This window comes from Astatotilapia calliptera, chromosome 7, assembly GCF_964374335.1.
Source record: "Astatotilapia calliptera chromosome 7, fAstCal68.1, whole genome shotgun sequence".
In the NCBI taxonomy this organism is placed as follows: Eukaryota; Metazoa; Chordata; class Actinopteri; order Cichliformes; family Cichlidae; genus Astatotilapia; species Astatotilapia calliptera.
This window is the reverse complement of record NC_137428.1, coordinates 8,521,012-8,541,202: the sequence shown is the minus strand read 5'-3', so window position 1 is coordinate 8,541,202 and position 20,191 is coordinate 8,521,012. Positions and strand designations below refer to the sequence as shown.

Sequence of the window (20,191 nt, the reverse complement as noted above, 5' to 3'; positions counted from 1 at the left end):
GATGATAATGGCCTCATTCACAGAGCAAGAAAGCTCACTGAATTGTCTTATGAAAATGAAAATGATGTGATTCACATGCCATAGTCTTCATAGTCAACTTTAAACACCAAGGTATCAAGAGAGCACTTTCCACAACTTAGGAGGAAATTCCCTTATGCTACTTACTGCAGGGCTGGATTTCACACAGGTCCACCCTGACCAGAGGGTCCAGGGTGAAGCACCAGGGTGCCTGCATTAGGCCTCCTGGATTACGACAGAAGTTGTGACTTCCCCAGAGCTCAGGATACTCCTGAGACAGTTGGTGACTGTGCGGGTACTGAGCGCTCCATGGCTGGCAGTAGTGACCAGATTTAGTGATGCTGATTGTGCCCTTGTAGTCAACTCCACTTCCATTATAGCAGCTGTGATCTGAGGGGGAATCTGTAGAACGGACAATGACAGACAGACAATGAATTTCAGGTGTCTGAAATTTTGAGAATTTAATGAGTGCTAAATGATGTATTAATTATAATTGAAAGTAAAATATATGATCCTCTGCTCCTAGTTCTATGTTTACCCTTGCAGGTTATTTTTTGACTCAATTATTTAAAACGCAAAAATTGTATTAATTTGTGAAATTAAATTAAAATAGGTGCAACATAATTTCTAAGGTAAATGTGAACCGCTATATTTATGAAATGCATCAGTCTCCCATCAGTGGTTTAGACAAAAAAATGCACTTTTATTTAGGGAAATTTGGTGGTTTAAAATTAAACTGTGTATGCCACTGTAGACCTCTTGTGCATTAAAGAGATAACCACAATAACCAATCAGAATATAAAAATATATAAACAATTAAAATGGTACCCAGAATTACAAACGCAGGGCTGGAAGTTATGTCTACGATACAGCTTTGGTCAGTTTTACAGTGAACCTCCCTGCTTAATACAGTTAGGTAAGTAAGTTTTTTGGACAACACATAATGTTTTGTCATTTTTCCTCTCTACACTACCAGATTGGATTTCAAATCAAACAACCAATATGGGATTGGCTGGTTGGCTGGTTAACAGCTATGAAATGCATCCATATGAAATCATCTCTAGATCTTTTATGTGCTTATTTTATCATGTAATAGTCCTTGAAACTTATCAGGTAAATGCCCAATTCGTTTGAAAATATGAGACTATGAAGCAAAATGGTGGTGTACAGAAGAATATTTAGAAAAATAATGTCAGTATCTAAATATTTATGACCCTAACTGAATATAGTATGCAGTAATGGGGTGTATGCTTGCACATTTGTTTCATAACTGGGGTATTTTTATACATTTTTGTGTGTGCATTCATCCACCTACATGAACCCAATTTTTCTGGTGGTATTCCTATCCTCATACAGGAAGCTGCAGCAGGTGTTCCTGGCTGTGGCAGCAAGTGACAGCTTGGGAGCTCAAGCTGCATGAGTAACATAGGATTCGATCTGGCAATGGTGTACTCAGCAAGACAAAGGTCATTCTCCAGAGCCTCGCACTCATCTCTACAGAGTTGACGGCGCCGAGGGCCCCGAGATTGCTCATCACACAGAGGGAAGACATAGTAGCAGAAGGATGGGATGGCGAACTCAGAGCACTGATCAGACAGGTGGGTGGATGTTCCAATCATAGTGAGGGCAGCTTAAAAAAAGTGGAAAAAGTTGTAACTGTTTGCTTGGAAATTTCAGATATTGTTAAAGTTTAGAATTAAGGAATATATCAACCATGAAGGATGCCTAATTTCCTCACCTGTAATGCGGTTTTCATTCTCCCCTTGCTTCTGCAGAGACTCGACATAGATACTGCGGTTACCGATGAATCGAGCACAGGCAATGCCACGATATGGCTGGCAAAAATGTTTTTCACGTGACCTAAAGAGAAAAAACAAAACAAAAAAAAAAAACAGGTTTAAATTCTTTAAATGACTTCAGGAGAAAATGTGATGTAATATGATGTCTGGCCTTTATACACTCTGCACATCTTTGCTGTTTGTAGATGTAACCTGTTGCTTCAGAAATATACGTAGTCTGTTGCAATGTAAGCTGCACATTACACATGCATACTGGTCTTCTGTAATAAGCATATTTAAATAATCCATATCAAGCATGAATGTCAGCTGATATATTATACAATTTTTGTAAACTCTTAAACGTTACCCAGAAATTCAGTATAATTTAGATTCCTGTAATTAACCAGGAAAATATTTGGACAAACCTTCTCGTTTAATGTTTTTTCTTTATTTTCACTACTTTCTACATTGTAGATACTTACTGAAGACATCAAATATATGAAGCATGATCAATGGAATTATGTAGCAAAGAAAAAAATTGATAAATAATTCTAAATGTGTATTATATTTTAGATTCCTCAAAGTAGTCCCCCTTTGTTTTTTTGATGATGTATTCGATGAAATGTTCTCACTTCACAGATGTGAGATTAGAAATTAGACCAGTGGAAATCTTTGAAATCTGTGTTTTGGTCTGATGAGTCCAAATTTGAGATCTTTGGTTCCACCCGCTGTATCTTTGTGCGACTGAAAAGGTGAACGGATGGCCTCTCGTGCATGGTTCGCACCATGAAGCATGGAGGAGGAGGTGCTTTGCTAGTGACACTGTTGAGGATTTATTCAAAATTGATGGCACACTGAGCCAGCATGGCTACCACAGCATCCTGCAGCAACACGCCATCTCATCTGGTTTGTGCTTAGTTGAACAATCATTTATTTTTCAACAGGACAATGACCCCAGACACACTTCCAGCCTGTGTAAGGGCTATTTGACCAAGAAAGAGAGTGTTGGAGTGCTGTGCCAGATGGGCTGGCCTCCACAGACACCTGGCCTAAACCCAATCAGGATGGTTTGGGATGAAATTGACCGCAGAGTGAAGGCGAAAGGGCCAACAAGTGCTCAGCATCTCTGGGAACTTCTTCAAGACTGTTGGAAAACCATTTCAGTGCTAGTTAATGAGCACAGAGCCGACTAGATGATGTCGGTCCCTTAGGCTAGCCCGATGAAGTCTGTATGTTATTGTTTAGCCAGAGACTTTCACACCAGTGCCTAGTGGATGTCAATTTGAAGGGTTCTGGCAGTGCTCATCCTGTTTGTTCTGCCATCATGAAGAAGATGGGCTACCTGTAAAACATCTTTAGGGTCCAAAGATGCTGATGATAGCAGCAGTGACACTAGCCCTAGCCAAATGCAGAAACTAGTGAAAAACAGAAAGGAGCAGCAAAAGAGGTCAGTGGCTTCCACCACTATTAATTTACCGTTCATACTTTGGGCTATTCAACCTCCTTATATAAGACTTTCCGAAACAGTAATTTCAGGTCACCTAACATTACAAAGATTTATGACACAAAAGTTTAATGCAACACAGTTGACAAAGTAGACAGAGAAAGCTGTATTTAAGGTAAATGCACTTGGGGCAAAAGATTTATATACACTACACTCATCTCATGCTAATTTTGGGCTTTGAATTCTTTGAAATGTTCTTTTAGGGTGTGATGCTTGTACGGCATCCATTTTTAATCAACTTTTCTCTAATATTGTAAGTATGCATATATACTCAAATATATGCATACATTTTATATATTTTATTAAGTGGTGCTAGAGGTTGTACAGGTTCTTTTAACTTATCAAGACCAAGGTGTACTAACATCTTGTTAACATCTTGTTAATGATAATTATTAACTACTAGTTTCTTTTTGCCAGCAGTTTGAAAGCACTCATTGGATTGACCACTACTCACAAAGTCCAAGGAACTCAGTGATGATCTAAGAAGGAGAATTGTAGATTTATACAAGTTGGAAGTTTCACACAAGTTTAAACCACTGCAGATTCTGAGACCAGCAGTTCAAACAATTGTGCCCAAGTTATTCAGATGTGTCACCACATTGCCATGGTCTGAAACAAGATCCAAACGGTCACACTCAGGATAGAGGAAATTGGTAGGGATGTTTACAAGCAAGGCTCACACTTAACATGAACTGAAAATTGCTGGAATACTACTGTCACTCTCCACAGTGAAGTGAGTTTTACATCACCATGGAGTGAGAGTGTACTGACCATGAAAGAAGTCCCTGCTCCAAAATGGACACCTTTAACCTTAACTGAAATTTGAATCTACCCAGAAGAAGCCAAAGGCCTTCTGGAGAAAGGTTTCATGATCAGATGAGACCAACATTGAGCTATTTGGCTGCAATGACAAAAGCCATCTCTGGAGGAGCAAAGGTGAGGTTTTTAAACTAGTGCAAGCACAAATGCCAGCAACAACGGCGTCCACTTACAGCTGCAGAAGTCTAAATCAGACATTACTGGGGATCTATGCTTCAAAAGGGAAATCTGCAATGTAGCTATGTCATAACTGCAAGCCCACAAACCCGCAAACCCATCAAAACAATGTAACTACATGTCCAGTCAATGCCGCATGTGGCTACTGTCATTGGCTTGGTCAGTACTGTCAATTTTTCTTGTGCATTTTTTCACTGCAGTTTAGGAATTTATCAGTAAGAGACAACAATCTTGGTCTTAATACAAGCACTAACAATCTTAGCATTGCTTGAGGGAGACTGCTGAAACTAATTTCAATTTCCATTAAATTTTACAAAAGTATGCAGGGAGTTCCTGAAGGACAAATAAACTGATACCATCTGGCCACAGTTGCTAATGTCCATCAGCAACTGTACAAACACATAAAGGCACTAACATCTTATAGCCACAATCTGTGTGCTATAGGTTGACACTTAAAATTCGCTAATTTCTATGGGGCGATCGTGGCTCAAGAGTTGGGAGTTCGCCTCGTAATCGGAAGGTTGCCGGTTCGAGCCCCGGCTTGGACAGTCTCGGTCGTTGTGTCCTTGGGCAAGACACTTCACCCGTTGCCTACTGGTGGTGGTCAGAGGGCCCAGTGGCGCCAGTATCCGGCAGCCTCGCCTCTGTCAGTGCGCCCCAGGGTGGCTGTGGCTACAATGTAGCTTGCCATCACCAGTGTGTGAATGTGTGTGTGAATGGGTGGATGACTAGATATGTAAAGCGCTTTGGGGTCCTTAGGGACTAGTAAAGCGCTATATAAATACAGGCCATTTACCATTTAAAAAAAAAAAAAACAACAACAACCCCAAAACAAGACAAAAAATAAAACAAGCAAAAACTGTTAAAAAAAATAAAAATCCTTGATTAAAAATACTTACAAACATATAAACACAAACAGACAAACACACATAACACACTATTAACAAGAAGATGGCTACTTACGGTTCAGTTGGGCCTTGTGTGGGCATCTGTCCTGTAAATCAGAAAGAAAACAAGTACATGAAAATAAGGAGTGACTGGCTCTACAGTCAGAAACATTGCAGTTTTTATGATTAGTAAAAGCTTCCTGCACAAGCCACTGACCTCACTGAGACGTGTGTAAACAGAAGTTGTATAAATAAACACTTAATATTAATTATTTAACCCATACAGTTAAGCCTTAAAATTAAAAGTTATAGTACAAATAAACTTCAGTCTTACCTAGTTTGACATAAAGAACACCTGTGGCAGAAATGACTTTGACTGAGTTCGATGCAACACACTGATAATAGCCCGTATCTGTTGTGTCCAGGTCCTGGATGCGGAGCTTTGAGCCTGCCTCTGTCTTGCGGATGGTTAGGCGTCCCTGTTCCTGTACTACAGGGGCATCATTCTTCAGCCAGCGGATAGACGGCCGAGGATTTCCTGCCACTTTGCAATGAAGGGTGGCTGTCTGCCCCTGAAAGAGCGTGATGTTGTTGACTGGCTTCTGGAACTCCAAAAAATATCCTTGAAGAAGTAAAACATTGGTTTTAAGCCTGATAGTAGCATTCTGTCTAATAAAACATCTGGAGCATCAAGTTTGTTGCATTTGATTGTTAATTGGTACAGTGTGTCTCTGCTTTTATTCTTTGCAGTGAAACCTATTTTAATAATTGTGAGCACACAAGCAGACGGCTCCCCTGAACCAGCAGCAAACTGGGATGCAGCCTGATCAACCCTTGAACCATCACATAATCATAGTATTACTGCTCCAGCTAGAGGGTGTGAGACAAGAGTATAGGAAGATGTTGGAACATCCTTTGTCCTTTCTAGTGTGGTTCTATGGAGAATTTTGTATTGGACAAGTTGTAAGTTGGGGCTTTAGTCGTTTTGAAGGTGTTTAAGCATATTTGTGTCTAGAAGTTTTGATCTGGATTGATGGACTTATCTGTGATGGTTTATTATTCCATAAAAATTTTGTTCGTTTCAAAGCTCTGCAAAGCTTTGGACCATACTTGGGGTAATTGTCTTCATGGTATATAAACCCATGACCAATCAATTTCAGTGTAGAAGGGATGATGAAGCACTAAGATATTGTGGTAGACCATCTTGTTCGTGATACCATCAATTTTCATTCATTTGCCCATGGAGTTTACAGAACTGGAACTCCATTTCCAGGTCTTAAAGTCTCTTTGAAATGAAATTTGAATGTTAGTGAGATTTTTACCTGGATAAATAAAGGACTAATAATATTTATTTTTTTTTGTGTGTGTGTGTGTCCTGTTTGGATCTTTAGCCATCAGAATTGTTGTCTTAAGGCCAAGAAAGATGCCAAGCGGATTTATTTTACCAAGTGGATCATCATGGCCTTGCCATATTGGTCCATTTGATTGACCTTTATTATAATTATGAATTTATTTTATTTTCAGTTGCTACAAACGGGACAGACATGACTGGGGGATAGGACAGGGAGAAAGAATGAAAGAAAGAGAGGGAGAGAAAGAAAACCAGAGGGGAGAAGAGACGGTGAGAAGGGGGGGAAGAAAGAAAAAAGACAAAAACAAAAAAAAAAAAAAACACCTGGGTCACCTGTATGGAGAAAAAAAAACAGAAGAGAAAACAAACAACAAAGAGCAACATAATAAAAAAAACACGGCACCATCACAATAAACTAGCTAGCAGTAGATATCAGTAGATACTAAATAATAAACGATATTGTGCAGCACGTAAGGTAGACAGCGCACAATGTGCTTTGAGGCAGCAGCCAAGAAAGCTGTAGTCCGCGTCTGTGAATACCCGTGTGTACACCTGTGTGCATACCTAATAATAATTTTTTAAAAATAATTCCACATTTGAATCTCCACTGTGTTTCACTGTGGGTGCAGGACATCTATAATCAAAACAGTCTCTAGGTTTACTGCGGACATAAACATGACAATGCTGACCAAAGAGTTTAAATTTGGACTCATCTGTTCACAGCACCTTCCTCCAATCTACAGTCCAGTATTAATGAACCATGTACACAATTTTTCAAAAAAGAAAAAAAGTAAATAACTAAAGTATGGTTCTTAGTTTATTGTTTATACTTTGTCTCTACTCACTTGGTATCATGGTAGCCTTAGTTCTTGTTGTCTGTTTTGCTCATAGTAACCCACTACGAGACTAGCAAAGTAAACCCTAACTTCTGAGTTTTCCTTGATATCCCATTATATCAAGTTTGTAGGTTAAATCTCCGTCTGTGTTAGGTTTTAACTTCTTAATTACTTGTTGTTTTACTTTGAAAGTCTTTTGTCTTGTGTACTGAGAGTCATTTCCCTTTTGTTTTTGTATCCCTGATTTGTTCTCAGTGTGTTTCTCCCTAGGCTCATTATCTTTTGTAATTATTGTCCGATTCTCCGCTTGCCCCTTGTCGCATCGCCCCTTGTCGCATCGCCCCTTGTGGTTGTGTGTCCGTTAGTTCATGGGTTCCCTGATGATTCCTTGTATTATGATCCCTTGCTCCAGCCCTGCTAGGTCTTTTGTTTGTTTGTTTGTTTGTTTTGTTTTTTAATTCTTTGATTTTAGCTTTAAAGCTTCTTTTCTGAGTCTTGCACTTGGATCCACATCTCGTCTGCCACACACCCACTCATGATAGAATTAAGCTTAATTTTGGAAGATGTTAAACTGTATTTTATGAGTGTTTTTGTTATTTAGCCCAATTTCACTGGAATAATGGGTGGGACAAAACAGAAACCCAATCCATGTGAACAGCCTCACAAACAGCAACTTTCAAAATTACCATAATTGCACGGTATATCAAGCTCCTTTCAGTACACTAAAAATAGTTTGATTCCCTGGATAAATCTGGACTGAGGATATTTACTAAACGTGATAGTTTTGCATGACAGTCTTCACTCTAGGAACTGTGAATTGTTGTACAATACCTCAGTTATTTGCTTATAAAAACACATAACAACAACAACTGATCTTACTGTCCCCCACCTGCTGCGCCCCACTTTTTTAAAAACACCCGACTGTACTGATTTTTCTGTTTAGATGTGGAGGCAAAGTCATCAGCCAAAAATATACACAACAATAGTTCTTTTTTTTTATTTTTTATTTTCACTGTGTCCTACATAATCAATTCAATCTTAGAAAATTCATTAAAGTTAGAATTTAGATTCCAATAACATTTGTTTATTTGTTTTTTTGTCATAACATTTTGACCTACTTTTTACAGTCTGTATCACATTTCAGAGCCTGAACTTTTTCAGTTCTACTTGAATAAATAAGTTGATTCAGGACTTTTACCAAAATATTTTTTAACACACGTAAAGAAAGGGAATAAAAAGGAATAGGTGCAGAGATAATGATAAATACACACTAAGATTATGGCTATTGGTACTTCTGCTTTATGAGCAGCAGACAGATTCTGGAGTTCATGCAGTGGAAAAACAGATCTGTGGCCTATTTCCCATCCTGACACAGCACTTCTACTCACAGGCTACAGAAGAGTAATGTTATCATAAAGCTCTTTAATCACAAATTGTTAATTTTTCTGTTATGAAAATAAGTGTGTAAGGGCAGCGCAGTTAGGAAAGGGGAAAAAAGGCATTAGTGATTAAAGGAGTCAAAACAAACAATGAACTGCACAGTTGCCTCCCACGCCCCCCAAAAAACAAAACCCCACACTCCCTTGTATGGGTCAGTCACAACCTCACAGTTCTTTATCATTTCCATGCAGTCCTGGCTGCTACTCCAGTGACTGCCTGGCTTGAAGTTGTGGTGTGACCAGAGGTCCCTGCACTATGACAGTCTTGGTCCAACACTCAGAAGCTAACCGCTGCATAGTGTAAGGGCATCGCCGGCTTTTTAGGCTAATTTATTCTTTATTTTGACAAATGATAATCTGTCAAAAATACACAACTCTGCTGCAATTCACAACACGAAAAATGAAAAAGTTAAGGCCACAACTAAGATTCCGGTTCAAGAGTGTTGCCGCATAACTTTATTGTGAAGCAACATTTTTAATTCTCTTATCAGTCACTTACAGAATGTAATGTAGTCCAGCACAGGTTGGGGCAGAATGCCTGCCGGCCAACACTCAGTGATCCACAGGGCCATCATCATTCTTGGCTGAAGTCCAAACTACTTTGGGACTAGTAAGGTATCAAATATCAAAGCTCAAGTACTTGATTGATTAGGCTTATCCCTGCGAGACAGAAGTAATGAAAAGCAGCTTTCTAACAAAACAGACTTTCCTGCAAGTTTCAAAAGCCTGGCCCACTAAGAGCAATAGCTTGTTTGTCCCAGAAACAACTACTCAAGGAATGCAGCTGATAACTGCACAGAGGAGCTATTCCTAAATCAAAGATACTGAGACAGCAACAGAAATTGTGAATTATAATGTTTTGATCTGCTGATGGGAGTCTGACATATTACTATGAAATAATTATTTAAATCTGCCATGTGCTTTACTCAGAGTTTGGGTGAGCTCGGGGCCTATGGGTCACAAGACAATGCTGTATATATTCTAATTAGGAATGGAAACACTCTACTCAGTCTTTCTGCATCAGTGTTGAATCTTTCCCTTAAAGTACTGACACTACTTGCAATATTCCCAACTAGTTTTTAGCATACAGACCAATGGGTCCTTCCTTGATTAACAGTTTATCTGTCTAGTCACTACTTCTGAGTAGCTCTCCAGATATAATCTACATTGTCAGATGTAGCTCGTGACCACAGCATTTGATTTTAGTCAATAGACAAGCTCAAAAAGTCCAAATGTGACATTTTGATGTGATGACAGAGGTCAGTAGGATGAAACCAAGTCATTGGGTGAAATTATAAAGTGAGATTATGGCTTGGTGAGCTATGTCAAGCTTAAAGTCAGAGTTTTCTCTGTCTCTTGAATGTGGCTCTCTTTTAAATTGGCTAAATCACTGTGAAAATCACAACAGAAAGAAGTGCATAGCAACAGCAAACAGCAAAATACAAGTCATTTTTGATATGGATTATACAAATAGTCCAATAGTAATTGAGCTTTAGGTGTGTACATAACTGACACAAACAGCATCAGAAAACAAAAGGAATTTCAATCTCACCTTCGACTGTTGGCGCAGCTCCACTCTGAGCTTCAGCCACACCACCTATGCCTACTGAGAGGCCCGGATTATCTGGAGGACAGAATTTGAGGGAATGAGTTCAAGTGAAACCTAAAATAAAAACAAGACCATGCAAACTGGTGGAGGTTCCAAGATGTTGCAAAGACTTAAAAATACAGACTGAAATTTTGCATTCTATCCTTGAAATTTCCCCCTCGTGGGACTAATAAAGGTATATCTTATCTTATCTTAAGGTGGTGCTTAAAATTCTGCTTTGTCCCAAGTAGTGAGAATGTAAAAGTGCCTCCCAGAATTTTAAATGCGGAATTTTCATTTGATGTAAATGAAGGAGGCCCTCTGCAAACTAAACTAAAGTGGATGCCTGCAAAACTGTCTTTTTGGCAAAGAAAAACCCCTCCACAACATGTAGCCCATGCAAAAATATGCTTGAGGAGGTAGGCATATCATTGTTAAAGGTAAGACGTGCCTTGATAAATGTGGATATATTTTTCATGGTATACCAAGATAGAGTGACAAACCAACAAATATGTGCTATGTCTGTTCAACCATTTATAAAAATAAAATAAATAATAATAATCAGCTATAAGAGGTTCGTTGACCCACTATTAATCATGTGCTTCATCACATAAGTCAAGGTGTGAAAACAGGTGTGAGCCATTACCACTACAGGCTGGATGAGAGTTGAAACATCTTGATAATTAAAAAAATAAATAAAAATCCAGTCACTTTATTTCCAGGTTCCTTAGACTACCATGATCTGGATGACTGATAACCTTCACAGCAAAGCTAGTACAATGTTGCAATTTTTATTTTTTATTCCTGCACATTTGTGTCAAATGAGAAATGCCATTTCTGTTAAATCACATTCAGTCCTCAATTTACATTTTACATCATCCACTACAAGAATGAAAGACAAAGCCTAAGAAGACAAAACCATCATCATGCAAACCTCTAGGATCCACTTAATGGGGATACAGTCAGGTTTAATAAGTGCTGTCAAAGGTCTTTATAATTGTGTTCAGAGTAGTATTAAGGACTCTAATAAACTAATGTTTATGCTGCACTATAGTAAAAACCAAGAAAACCAAAAACTGAGTTAAACTTCCTAAGGCCTGGTCAAACCAGGCAGCAGCTGTGATTGATTACATGTATCAAATGCCTTGGAAAATGAGGGACTTGGGGCAATGGGATGCTTTTCCATCCGCAGCTGAATAGGGCTGCTGGCTGCTGCATTCCAAGAGCTTGCTGCCTCTGTCATGAAAAGGCCCTTTGAGCGCTAAGAGGCCAGGCTACGGCTCTATGTGCTGGGGTTTTGACTGAGGGCTGTCTGGCACACCACAACACTTTCCTTCCCTCTCCTGGCTATCTTGCTGAAAATGTGTGTGCTGATCTCCTCCTGTAGCATAGTGTATTGACCCTTGTCTTTGTTATTATTCATCCTACACTCATCTACACTTTTATGCCTTTTTTATGCCCTACACTCTTATTCTCTGAGATTTCTGATATTTTCAGAGAGCAGGCTGGAGTTCTACAAAAATGTACTGAAAGCAGAGCTACTTCAGAGAGATGTTGCTAGTTGAATAAAATCTCAAATTTAGTAAGGAGAGGTAAAGAACCACAGAATCAAAGGAGGAAATCATGATTTGAAATCTAATCACTGTCTTCATTCTCACAAAGAATGCTTGTGGTTGAAGGAGTTCTGCAAAGCCACAAGGAGCATACTGAAAATGCAACAATACATATTTTTGTTTAATTAATACACATTCCAGAGAGCTACTGAGATCTGTTGATCAGCTAGTATGGTGTCATCTTGTCACCACCTGATGAAGTTGTCTAGAAGTGATAATGTCACCTAAATAAAAATAAATAAATAAACACACACCCAAGGACAGAGAGGAAACAACAGCAGTCAGTATGGTGATTCACATGGTAAGAATGTCTCCATTCCCATCACGGCCACCCAAATCACCAAAGACAGAACACTAAAACCTATGGTTGTGACAGACAGCCACAAAAACCTAGAGACCTCAGGCCTTGCGACCCACATTGACGATCAAGATCAAACCCAAAACACCCTCACCAAGATCTAACAGAGGCCAGACAGCTCATCGAAGACTCACCCCGGAAGCACAAACAGCCAGGAAGAACAGTCCAAAGCACTGCAAAGAGCCAAGAGACAGCTAATAAGAGCCCAGGAAGGACATCATTTGGCACAACCATGGCCGCGAGGCACAACCCCATTCGTTCCCGGTGACCCTGCCATTAGGGGAGGGCAAAAGCAGCATGAGCAACACCCCGGCTCTAGCCCAGCCCATTCCATTCACCCAGCATCCATCTACGTTAACTCACTAACGGAGATTTGCAGCGTTAATGCGGTAATAGCTTTAACGTTATTTTAACAAGATTAGTGCTGACAGCACTATTCAATTTACATAACACCAAACCACAACAATAATTACCTCAAGGCACTTTCTAGTATAAGGTAAAGACCCTACAATACCCTACAGGGAAAAAAAGGAATAAAAAAAAACAAAAAAACGGAGAAAACATTGACAATCAGAAGAAACACTATGCTCTGTCTATAATCATTGTCAAGAAGGAAAGTTTTAGCCTTAACTTTAAAAGTAGAAAGGGTGTCTGTTTACCAAATTCAAAGTGAGAGCTGGTTCCACAGAAGAGGGGCCTGAAAACTCCATTCCACTTTTAAATTTCCCAGGAACTACAAGTAAACCAGCAGTCTGAGAGTGAAGTGCTCTATTGGTGTCATACAGAAATATGACGTCTTTAAGATAAGCTGGGGCCTGATTTTTCAAAACCTTGAATGTGAAGAGCAGGATTTTAAATTCGATCATGGATTTAACAGGGAGTCAATATAGAGAAGCCAAGACAGGAGAAATATGCTCTTTTTAGTCCCATGCAGTACACTGGCTGCAGCATTTTGGATCAACTGTAGGCTTTTCAAGCAGTTTTTAGGACAACCTGATAATAATCAATAACAATAATCCAGCCTAGAAGTAATGAATAGATTAACCAGTTTTTCAGCATCACTCAGAGACAGAATGTTTCTAATTTTAAGGATATTGCACAAAATGAAGCAAAGCAGTCCTGCATATTTGAGAAAATGACTCAAAGGTTCTGCAATGTGACTGGAGGCCAATCTAAAGTACATATCTGGTTAGACACCACGTTTCTAAGGGCCAAGTGCAATAACCCCAGTTTTATTCGACTTTAAAAGCAATAAATTAGAGGACATCCAGGTATCACTATTATTAATGGAGGCCGAGGAGTGGGTAAACATCTTACACACTGAGCAGAAAGGTAGATGAGGGACAGGTGAATAGTCCATCAGCTATGAGCTGTGAATATAATTAGCAGGTGATTATCCAATGCAAACTCTTTTTAAAGTATGTGAAGGTTGTAATATAAAATACAAGCTTTTACATAAAAAATTTATTTAAAAAAAAAAAAAGACTACACAAAACACCGCTGTGCATTGTAACAGAAACATGAAGCAGTACTTTACCGCAAAGAGAACTGGAACCAAGTCTGGTTACATGATTTTATATACATGATGTACAGTGACTAAGGAGAAGGTGCATGACATCCACTAATCAAAGGGTCCATAGGCACTAATAAACGCCAAACTGTCCATGATATATTTACTAAGGTTTAGCATTTCAAAAGGTAAAAAAATACAAAATAAACAAAAAAAAAAAACTGTTTGAATATCAGTCCATTTACTATTTTGACCAAAGTAATTATACAGAAGCCTCAAAGATACTACTTTGTATAGTTTCTTTCTTCTTTTTCAACATGTGCTACAAACTAACCTCTGTAAATGCACTCTTTTTACTACCTCACTCACGCTACCCAATCTTAAAAGTTTTCCATCTACTAGAGTTTGAAATGCTTATAAAATACACCATTAATACTAATATACTATCCATCCATCCATTCATCTTCTTCTACTTATCAGTGGCCGGGTCACAGGGGGCAGCGGCCTAAGCAGAGAAGACCAGACCTCTCTGTCCCCTGCCACCTCTTCCAGCTTGTCCGGGGGAACACCAAGGCGTTCCCAGGCCAGCCAAGAGATATAATCTCTCCAGCATGACTTGGATCTGCCCGCTTTTACATACTCCGCAGGTCTGGTAATACGATTACAAAATCTATCATTGACCTGCGGCCTAGCATGTCCTGGTGCCACGTGCGCTTATGGACACTTATGTTCAAACATGGTGTTCGTTATACCAAATTACGGTTTGCGCAGAAGTCCAACAACAAAACACTGTTTGGGTTCAGATCCAGGAGGCCATTCCTCTCAGTCACGCCACTCCAGGTCTCATTGCCATTGCATACATGAGCATTGAAGTCTCCCAGTAGGATAACAGAGTCCCCAGGCGGAGCACCCACCAGCACCCCACCAAGGGACCCCAAGAAGGCTGGGCTCCAAGAAGAGTGGCGCCCTGTCGTCATCACTTATGCGCCGAGTGGCACAAAAGCGCAGACGACAGTCAGGACCAAGTCCCCGACCCGAAGGCACAGGGAACAAACCCTCTTGTCCACTGGGAGAAACCCCCATGTACAGGCAGCAAGCCGAGGGGATACTAGGATACCCACTACAGCCCACCGCCAGGGGCAACTCCACACTGAGACAGAGTCCAGCCCCTCTCCAGGAGACTGGTTCCAGAGCCCAAGCTGTGGTGAGCCCAACTATATCTAGCCAGTACTTCTCAACTTCACGCATCAGTTCAGGCTCCTTCCCCACCAGAGAGGTGACATTCCATGTTCCAATTGCTAGTCTTGGTAGCCGGGGATTGGTTCACCAAGGCTTCCCCTCCTGGCCGTGTGCAGCACACAATGCACGCAAACCCTACGGCACCTCCTGTGGGTAGTGGGCCTGCAGGAGGTGGGGCCATGTCCCTTTTTTGGGATGTGCCCGGCCAGGCCCCATGGACTAAGGCCCAGCCACCAGATGCTGGCCCCCTCCCCGGGCCTGGCTCCAGGGCGGGGGCCCCGGTAACGCAATCCTGGGCAGGGTGAACTACCCTTGGTGTTCTGTGTGCCATGGGAGACCCTACCATGGGTCAGAAGCCCCTGGACAACATAGCCCCTGGGATCCCTGGGACACCCAAATCCCCCCACGATATGGTAGCAAATCACGGAGGGCTAGAATAATGACTTACTAATACAAAGAAAAAAAGAAAAAGAAAACAAATAAAATTTGTGTTTAGGACATTAACAAGAGGCAAAATTATGTTTTGTTGCTTTCAGCCTATTTTACATGTCCAAGGCTAAAGACTTATATGCATTTACACATATGACACAACAGTGGTAACTTCATGTGTGTTCATTTAAGCATTTTGATTTACTGAAATGAACACCATTTATTATTTACCTATAATTACATACATAACCACACATACTCTATAATTAAAGCAAATGCAAAAAGAAAGAAATCTTCATTCTGTCAGTATTGTGGGATAACGCTTTGAGGACCCAAGCCGGCAACGTTATGTATACATGGTATGTATCACATAAAAAAACAAACAAACAAACAAACAAAAATGGTTACATTGTAATGTTGGTTCTCTGAATGAGAGGCTCCCTCTTCAGTCAGTTACATATTCCATAGGTATGAAGCAACTCTTTAAGACACCCAGAGATGAGGGAGTACTGGTCAGCTGGAAGAGTAAAAGGAGTGAAGGTATAGAAGATAGTCAGTGACCCCTGGCCACTTTGATTTACTGAAAATTGGTGCGTTCCAAAACTCTTGACCATTAGTCTAAGTTAGCTGTTTAAAACTACTCTTTCAAGAACTTTTCAAATAAAAGGAAGGTTGGAGATTCACCAGTTAGCTAGAACATCTATGGCTTTTTAAGTAATGGTCTAATTACTGCCACCTTAAAGGCCTGTGGTACATAGCCCATTAATAGAGATGGGTTGATCATTGGTAGGTCATCTTTAAGCTTCTTTGGCAGAATGGGGTCTAATAAACATGTTGATGCTTTGAAAGAAGTAATTACTGAAGTTAACTAACTAACGATCAACTGAAGAGAAAGAGTCTAGATAAGTATCAGAGGCAATGAAAGCAGTTGTATATAATGTAAGTGGATAATTGATGGAACCCGTCTCCTAGATATTACACACACTGAACTGAACCAACAGTGTTGGGGAGTAACGGAATACATGTACCGCCGTTACGTATTTAGAATACAAAATATGAGTAACTGTATTCCGTTACAGTTACCGTTTAAAAAGGTGGTATTCAGAATACAGTTACTTTGTTGAAATAAATGGATTACACTGCGGTACTTTCCTGTTTCATATTGTCGCGGGTCAGGACTGTTTGGGTTTGGTTTGACAGCTACGTTCTTTCGAATCCAGGCGGCAGCGTTACGGTTGCCATGGTTACAGGGCGACGCTCTCTCTCTCTCTCTTTCTGCGACTGTGTGTTTCCTGGGTGAGAGAGCGCCTTTTCGTTGTTGTTGTTGTTGTTGTGCTAAGCTAACAGGCAGAGTGCTACAAGCATAGCTCTAAAGAATGTAGCATCATGGCCAGTGTAGTAGTAGTCCGTGCTGCAGGGAGAATGGACTGCCATACACGTTATGTGTCTGTGAGCGCGAGGAGGGAGAAAAAGGTGAGTGGAAAGGTACGAGTTGTCATCGAGGAAAAACGGGAGCTGGAAGCATGTAAATATAATAATAACCACTGCAGCCAAGAAGAGAGCCTGACGAGCCCAGTTGTAAGTAAGCTATTAAGACTCGACTGTACACCGTGTTCGTGTTTTCCTCCGAAAACAATAAGTTCCGTTGGAGCAGCCTTTCAACGCCTCTCTCTGTCTCTCGCAAGAAAAATTAACCCACACAACAAAGTAAAGCTATTTTTCGGCTATGAGCCGACAGGGACCCCGCCGTATTAGTCAGAGGTCCTTTACTACAGTTCGGAGTCGCGGACCTTCAGTAACAGTAATAAATCACACAGCAATAGTACATTCACGTTGTTGTAAAAAGCACGATAATATATTAAGTAATCCAAAGTATTCAGAATACGTTACTGTCATTGAGTAACGTAACGGAGTACGTTACAGAATACATTTTGGGGCATGTATTCTGTATTCTGTAACGGAATACATTTTAAAAGTAACCTTCCCAACACTGTGAACCAATAACTTTCCATTTCTGGTAACAATACAAATCCAGTTATATCTATTCAAAGCACCCGTATACCACAGTTATTAGGTCATCCATGGCTGAGTAAATATAACCATCATATTGACTGGACTTTTCGAAAAACATTTAGCACTCTCGCTCCCACCACGCTATAGACCTGTTTCCTAGTGCTTCAATTCCTACAAGCTGTCTTCATAGATAACTCCAAAGACAAAATTCTCCCTCAGTTCAGCATTACTTTACCTTAAGATGGAAGCACAAATCTCTGAGGAGTTCATGGATGGCATGGTCTGCTATCCCTGACAAAACCAGAGGCATCCCGATAACTGAACTGAATCATTTCTTCAACAGATTTGATTCAGCCATGAGGCAGTCTGCAACATCGGCTGCAGACTCACCCACCCCCACTGCTGCTGTTCCACCTCAGACACTTCACACCTCCTCTATTCACCCTGCTCACTCCTCCCCACCCCCAACAACAGCATCCAATACACACTCAACACAAGGCTCCAGCCTGTCTCTCTCAACCACCCAGGTTAGGAGGGAACTGAGGAGGATTAATGGCAAGAAGGCAGCGGGCCCAGATGGCATCAGCTCGAGGGTCGTCAGGTCCTGCGCGGACCAACTGTGTGGGGTGATGGAGCACCTCTTCAACCTGAGCCTGAGGTTGGGAAGAGTCCCACAGCTCTGGAAAACCTCCTGTGTTGTACCAGTGCCAAAGACTTCACGCCCCAAGGACCTCAACAGCTACAGGCCGGTGGCTCTGACATCCCACCTGATGAAGACCCTGGAGCGGTTGGTCCTGGCTCAGCTTCGGCGCCTAACAAGCTCATCACTGGACCCACTTCAGTTTGCCTACCAGCCTGGCATTGGAGCGGATGATGCCGTCATTCACCTCCTACATCGTTCCCTCGCTCACCTGGAGACCGCTGGAAGCACTGTGAGAATCATGTTCTTTGATTTCTCCAGTGCCTTCAACACCATTCTTCCCTCGGTTCTAAAGGACAAGCTGGTGAACTCTGGAGTGGACCATCACCTCACTACCTGGATCCTGGACTACCTCACCGACCGACCACAGTATGTGAGGACTCAGGGCTGTGTGTCGGACAGGGTCGTCTGCAGTACGGGGGCCCCACAGGGAACGGTTCTGGCTCCGTTCCTCTTCACCATCTACACTGCAGACTTCTCCCACAATTCCACCCAGTGCTTCCTGCAGAAGTTCTCTGATGACTCTGCAATAGTCGGCCTCATCACTGATGGGGACGACAAGGAGTACAGAGGACTGACTCAAGACTTTGTGGACTGGTGCCAGCTGAACTACCTCCAGATCAACGCCAGTAAAACCAAGGAGCTGGTGGTAGACTTCCGCAGGCACAAGCATTCTCCACTGCAACCACTGAACATCCAAGGTATGGACATTGAGGCTGTGGACAGCTACAGGTACCTTGGTGTTCATCTGAACAACAGACTGGACTGGACTCATAACTCAGACGCCCTCTACAGGAAAGGGCAGAGCAGGTTGTACCTGCTGCGGAGACTCAGGTCGTTTGGGGTGGAGGGCCCACTCCTGAAGACCTTCTATGACTCTGTGGTGGCTTCTGCTATCTTTTATGGTGTGGTCTGCTGGGGCGGCAGCATCTCTGCTGGGGACAGGAAGAGACTGAACAGGGTGATCCGAAGGGCCAGCTCTGTTCTAGGATGCCCTCTGGACCCAGTGGAGGTGGTGAGTGACAGGAGAACGGCGGCTAAGCTGTCATCCCTGATGGACAACATCTCCCACCCCATGCAGCAGACTGTGACAGCAGTGCTGTCACAGTCTGCTGCATGGGGTGGGAGATGTCATCCCTGATGGACAACATCTCCCACCCCATGCAGCAGACTGTGACAGCACTGAGCAGCTCCTTCAGTGGGAGACTGCGGCACCCACGGTGTGGGACGGAGAGATTTCGCAGGTCTTTCCTCCCCACTGCTGTCAGACTCCACAACAAAGACTTTAACTGAACAAACACACACATCCACACATGTGCAATAATACTAAGTGCAATAATCCTTTCTGTCATCGTTGTATTTTTACTCAGTTGTATATAGCATTCGTATTCTATTTTTATCTTATTGTATATTTTTATTCTATTTTATTCTACTGTATATAGTATATTATTTTATTCTATTCTGTACAGTTGTGTACTGTATTTATTCTTATTGTATTCTAATTTTTGCCTCATAACTTTTGCACTGTCCACTTCCTGCTGTGACAAAACAAATTTCCCACGTGTGGGACTAATAAAGGTTATCTTATCTTATCTTAATCTTATAAGAGGCATTCCCCGGGCGCCTGCTTAGTGGGCTGCCCACTGCTTCACTGAGTGAATGGGTCAAATGCAGAGAAAAACAAGTAATTTCCCCATGGGGATCAATAAAGTATCCATTATTATTATTATTATTATTATTATTATTATTATTATTATTATTATTATTATTATTATTATTATTATTATTATTATTATTATAAGCCAGGGATGCTGGGAATCTCCTATAATGAGGAAGATACTGTCATGGTTCCCCAGTCTAGAGCCTTGCATTGGGACTGGGATCAGACCCAACGCACATTTTGCAGGAGCAGTTATAGGGTCACCACAGGTG

At 41.3% G+C, this 20,191-nt stretch overlaps 1 protein-coding gene across 1 annotated transcript in view; it reads right to left on the bottom strand.

Annotated features, from left to right (window-relative positions):
* Positions 1 to 20,191, bottom strand: part of ror2 (receptor tyrosine kinase-like orphan receptor 2) — a 42,969-nt gene that overhangs the window by 9,464 nt on the left and 13,314 nt on the right. Inside the window, exons 2-7 of the mRNA XM_080303424.1 lie at positions 10,362 to 10,433; positions 5,518 to 5,805; positions 5,260 to 5,290; positions 1,757 to 1,878; positions 1,334 to 1,648; positions 166 to 420 (exon numbers count right to left, since the gene is read on the bottom strand). Coding sequence (XP_080159550.1) covers positions 166 to 420; positions 1,334 to 1,648; positions 1,757 to 1,878; positions 5,260 to 5,290; positions 5,518 to 5,805; positions 10,362 to 10,433 — 1,083 coding nt within the window. The remainder of the gene's footprint in view (positions 1 to 165; positions 421 to 1,333; positions 1,649 to 1,756; positions 1,879 to 5,259; positions 5,291 to 5,517; positions 5,806 to 10,361; positions 10,434 to 20,191) is intronic.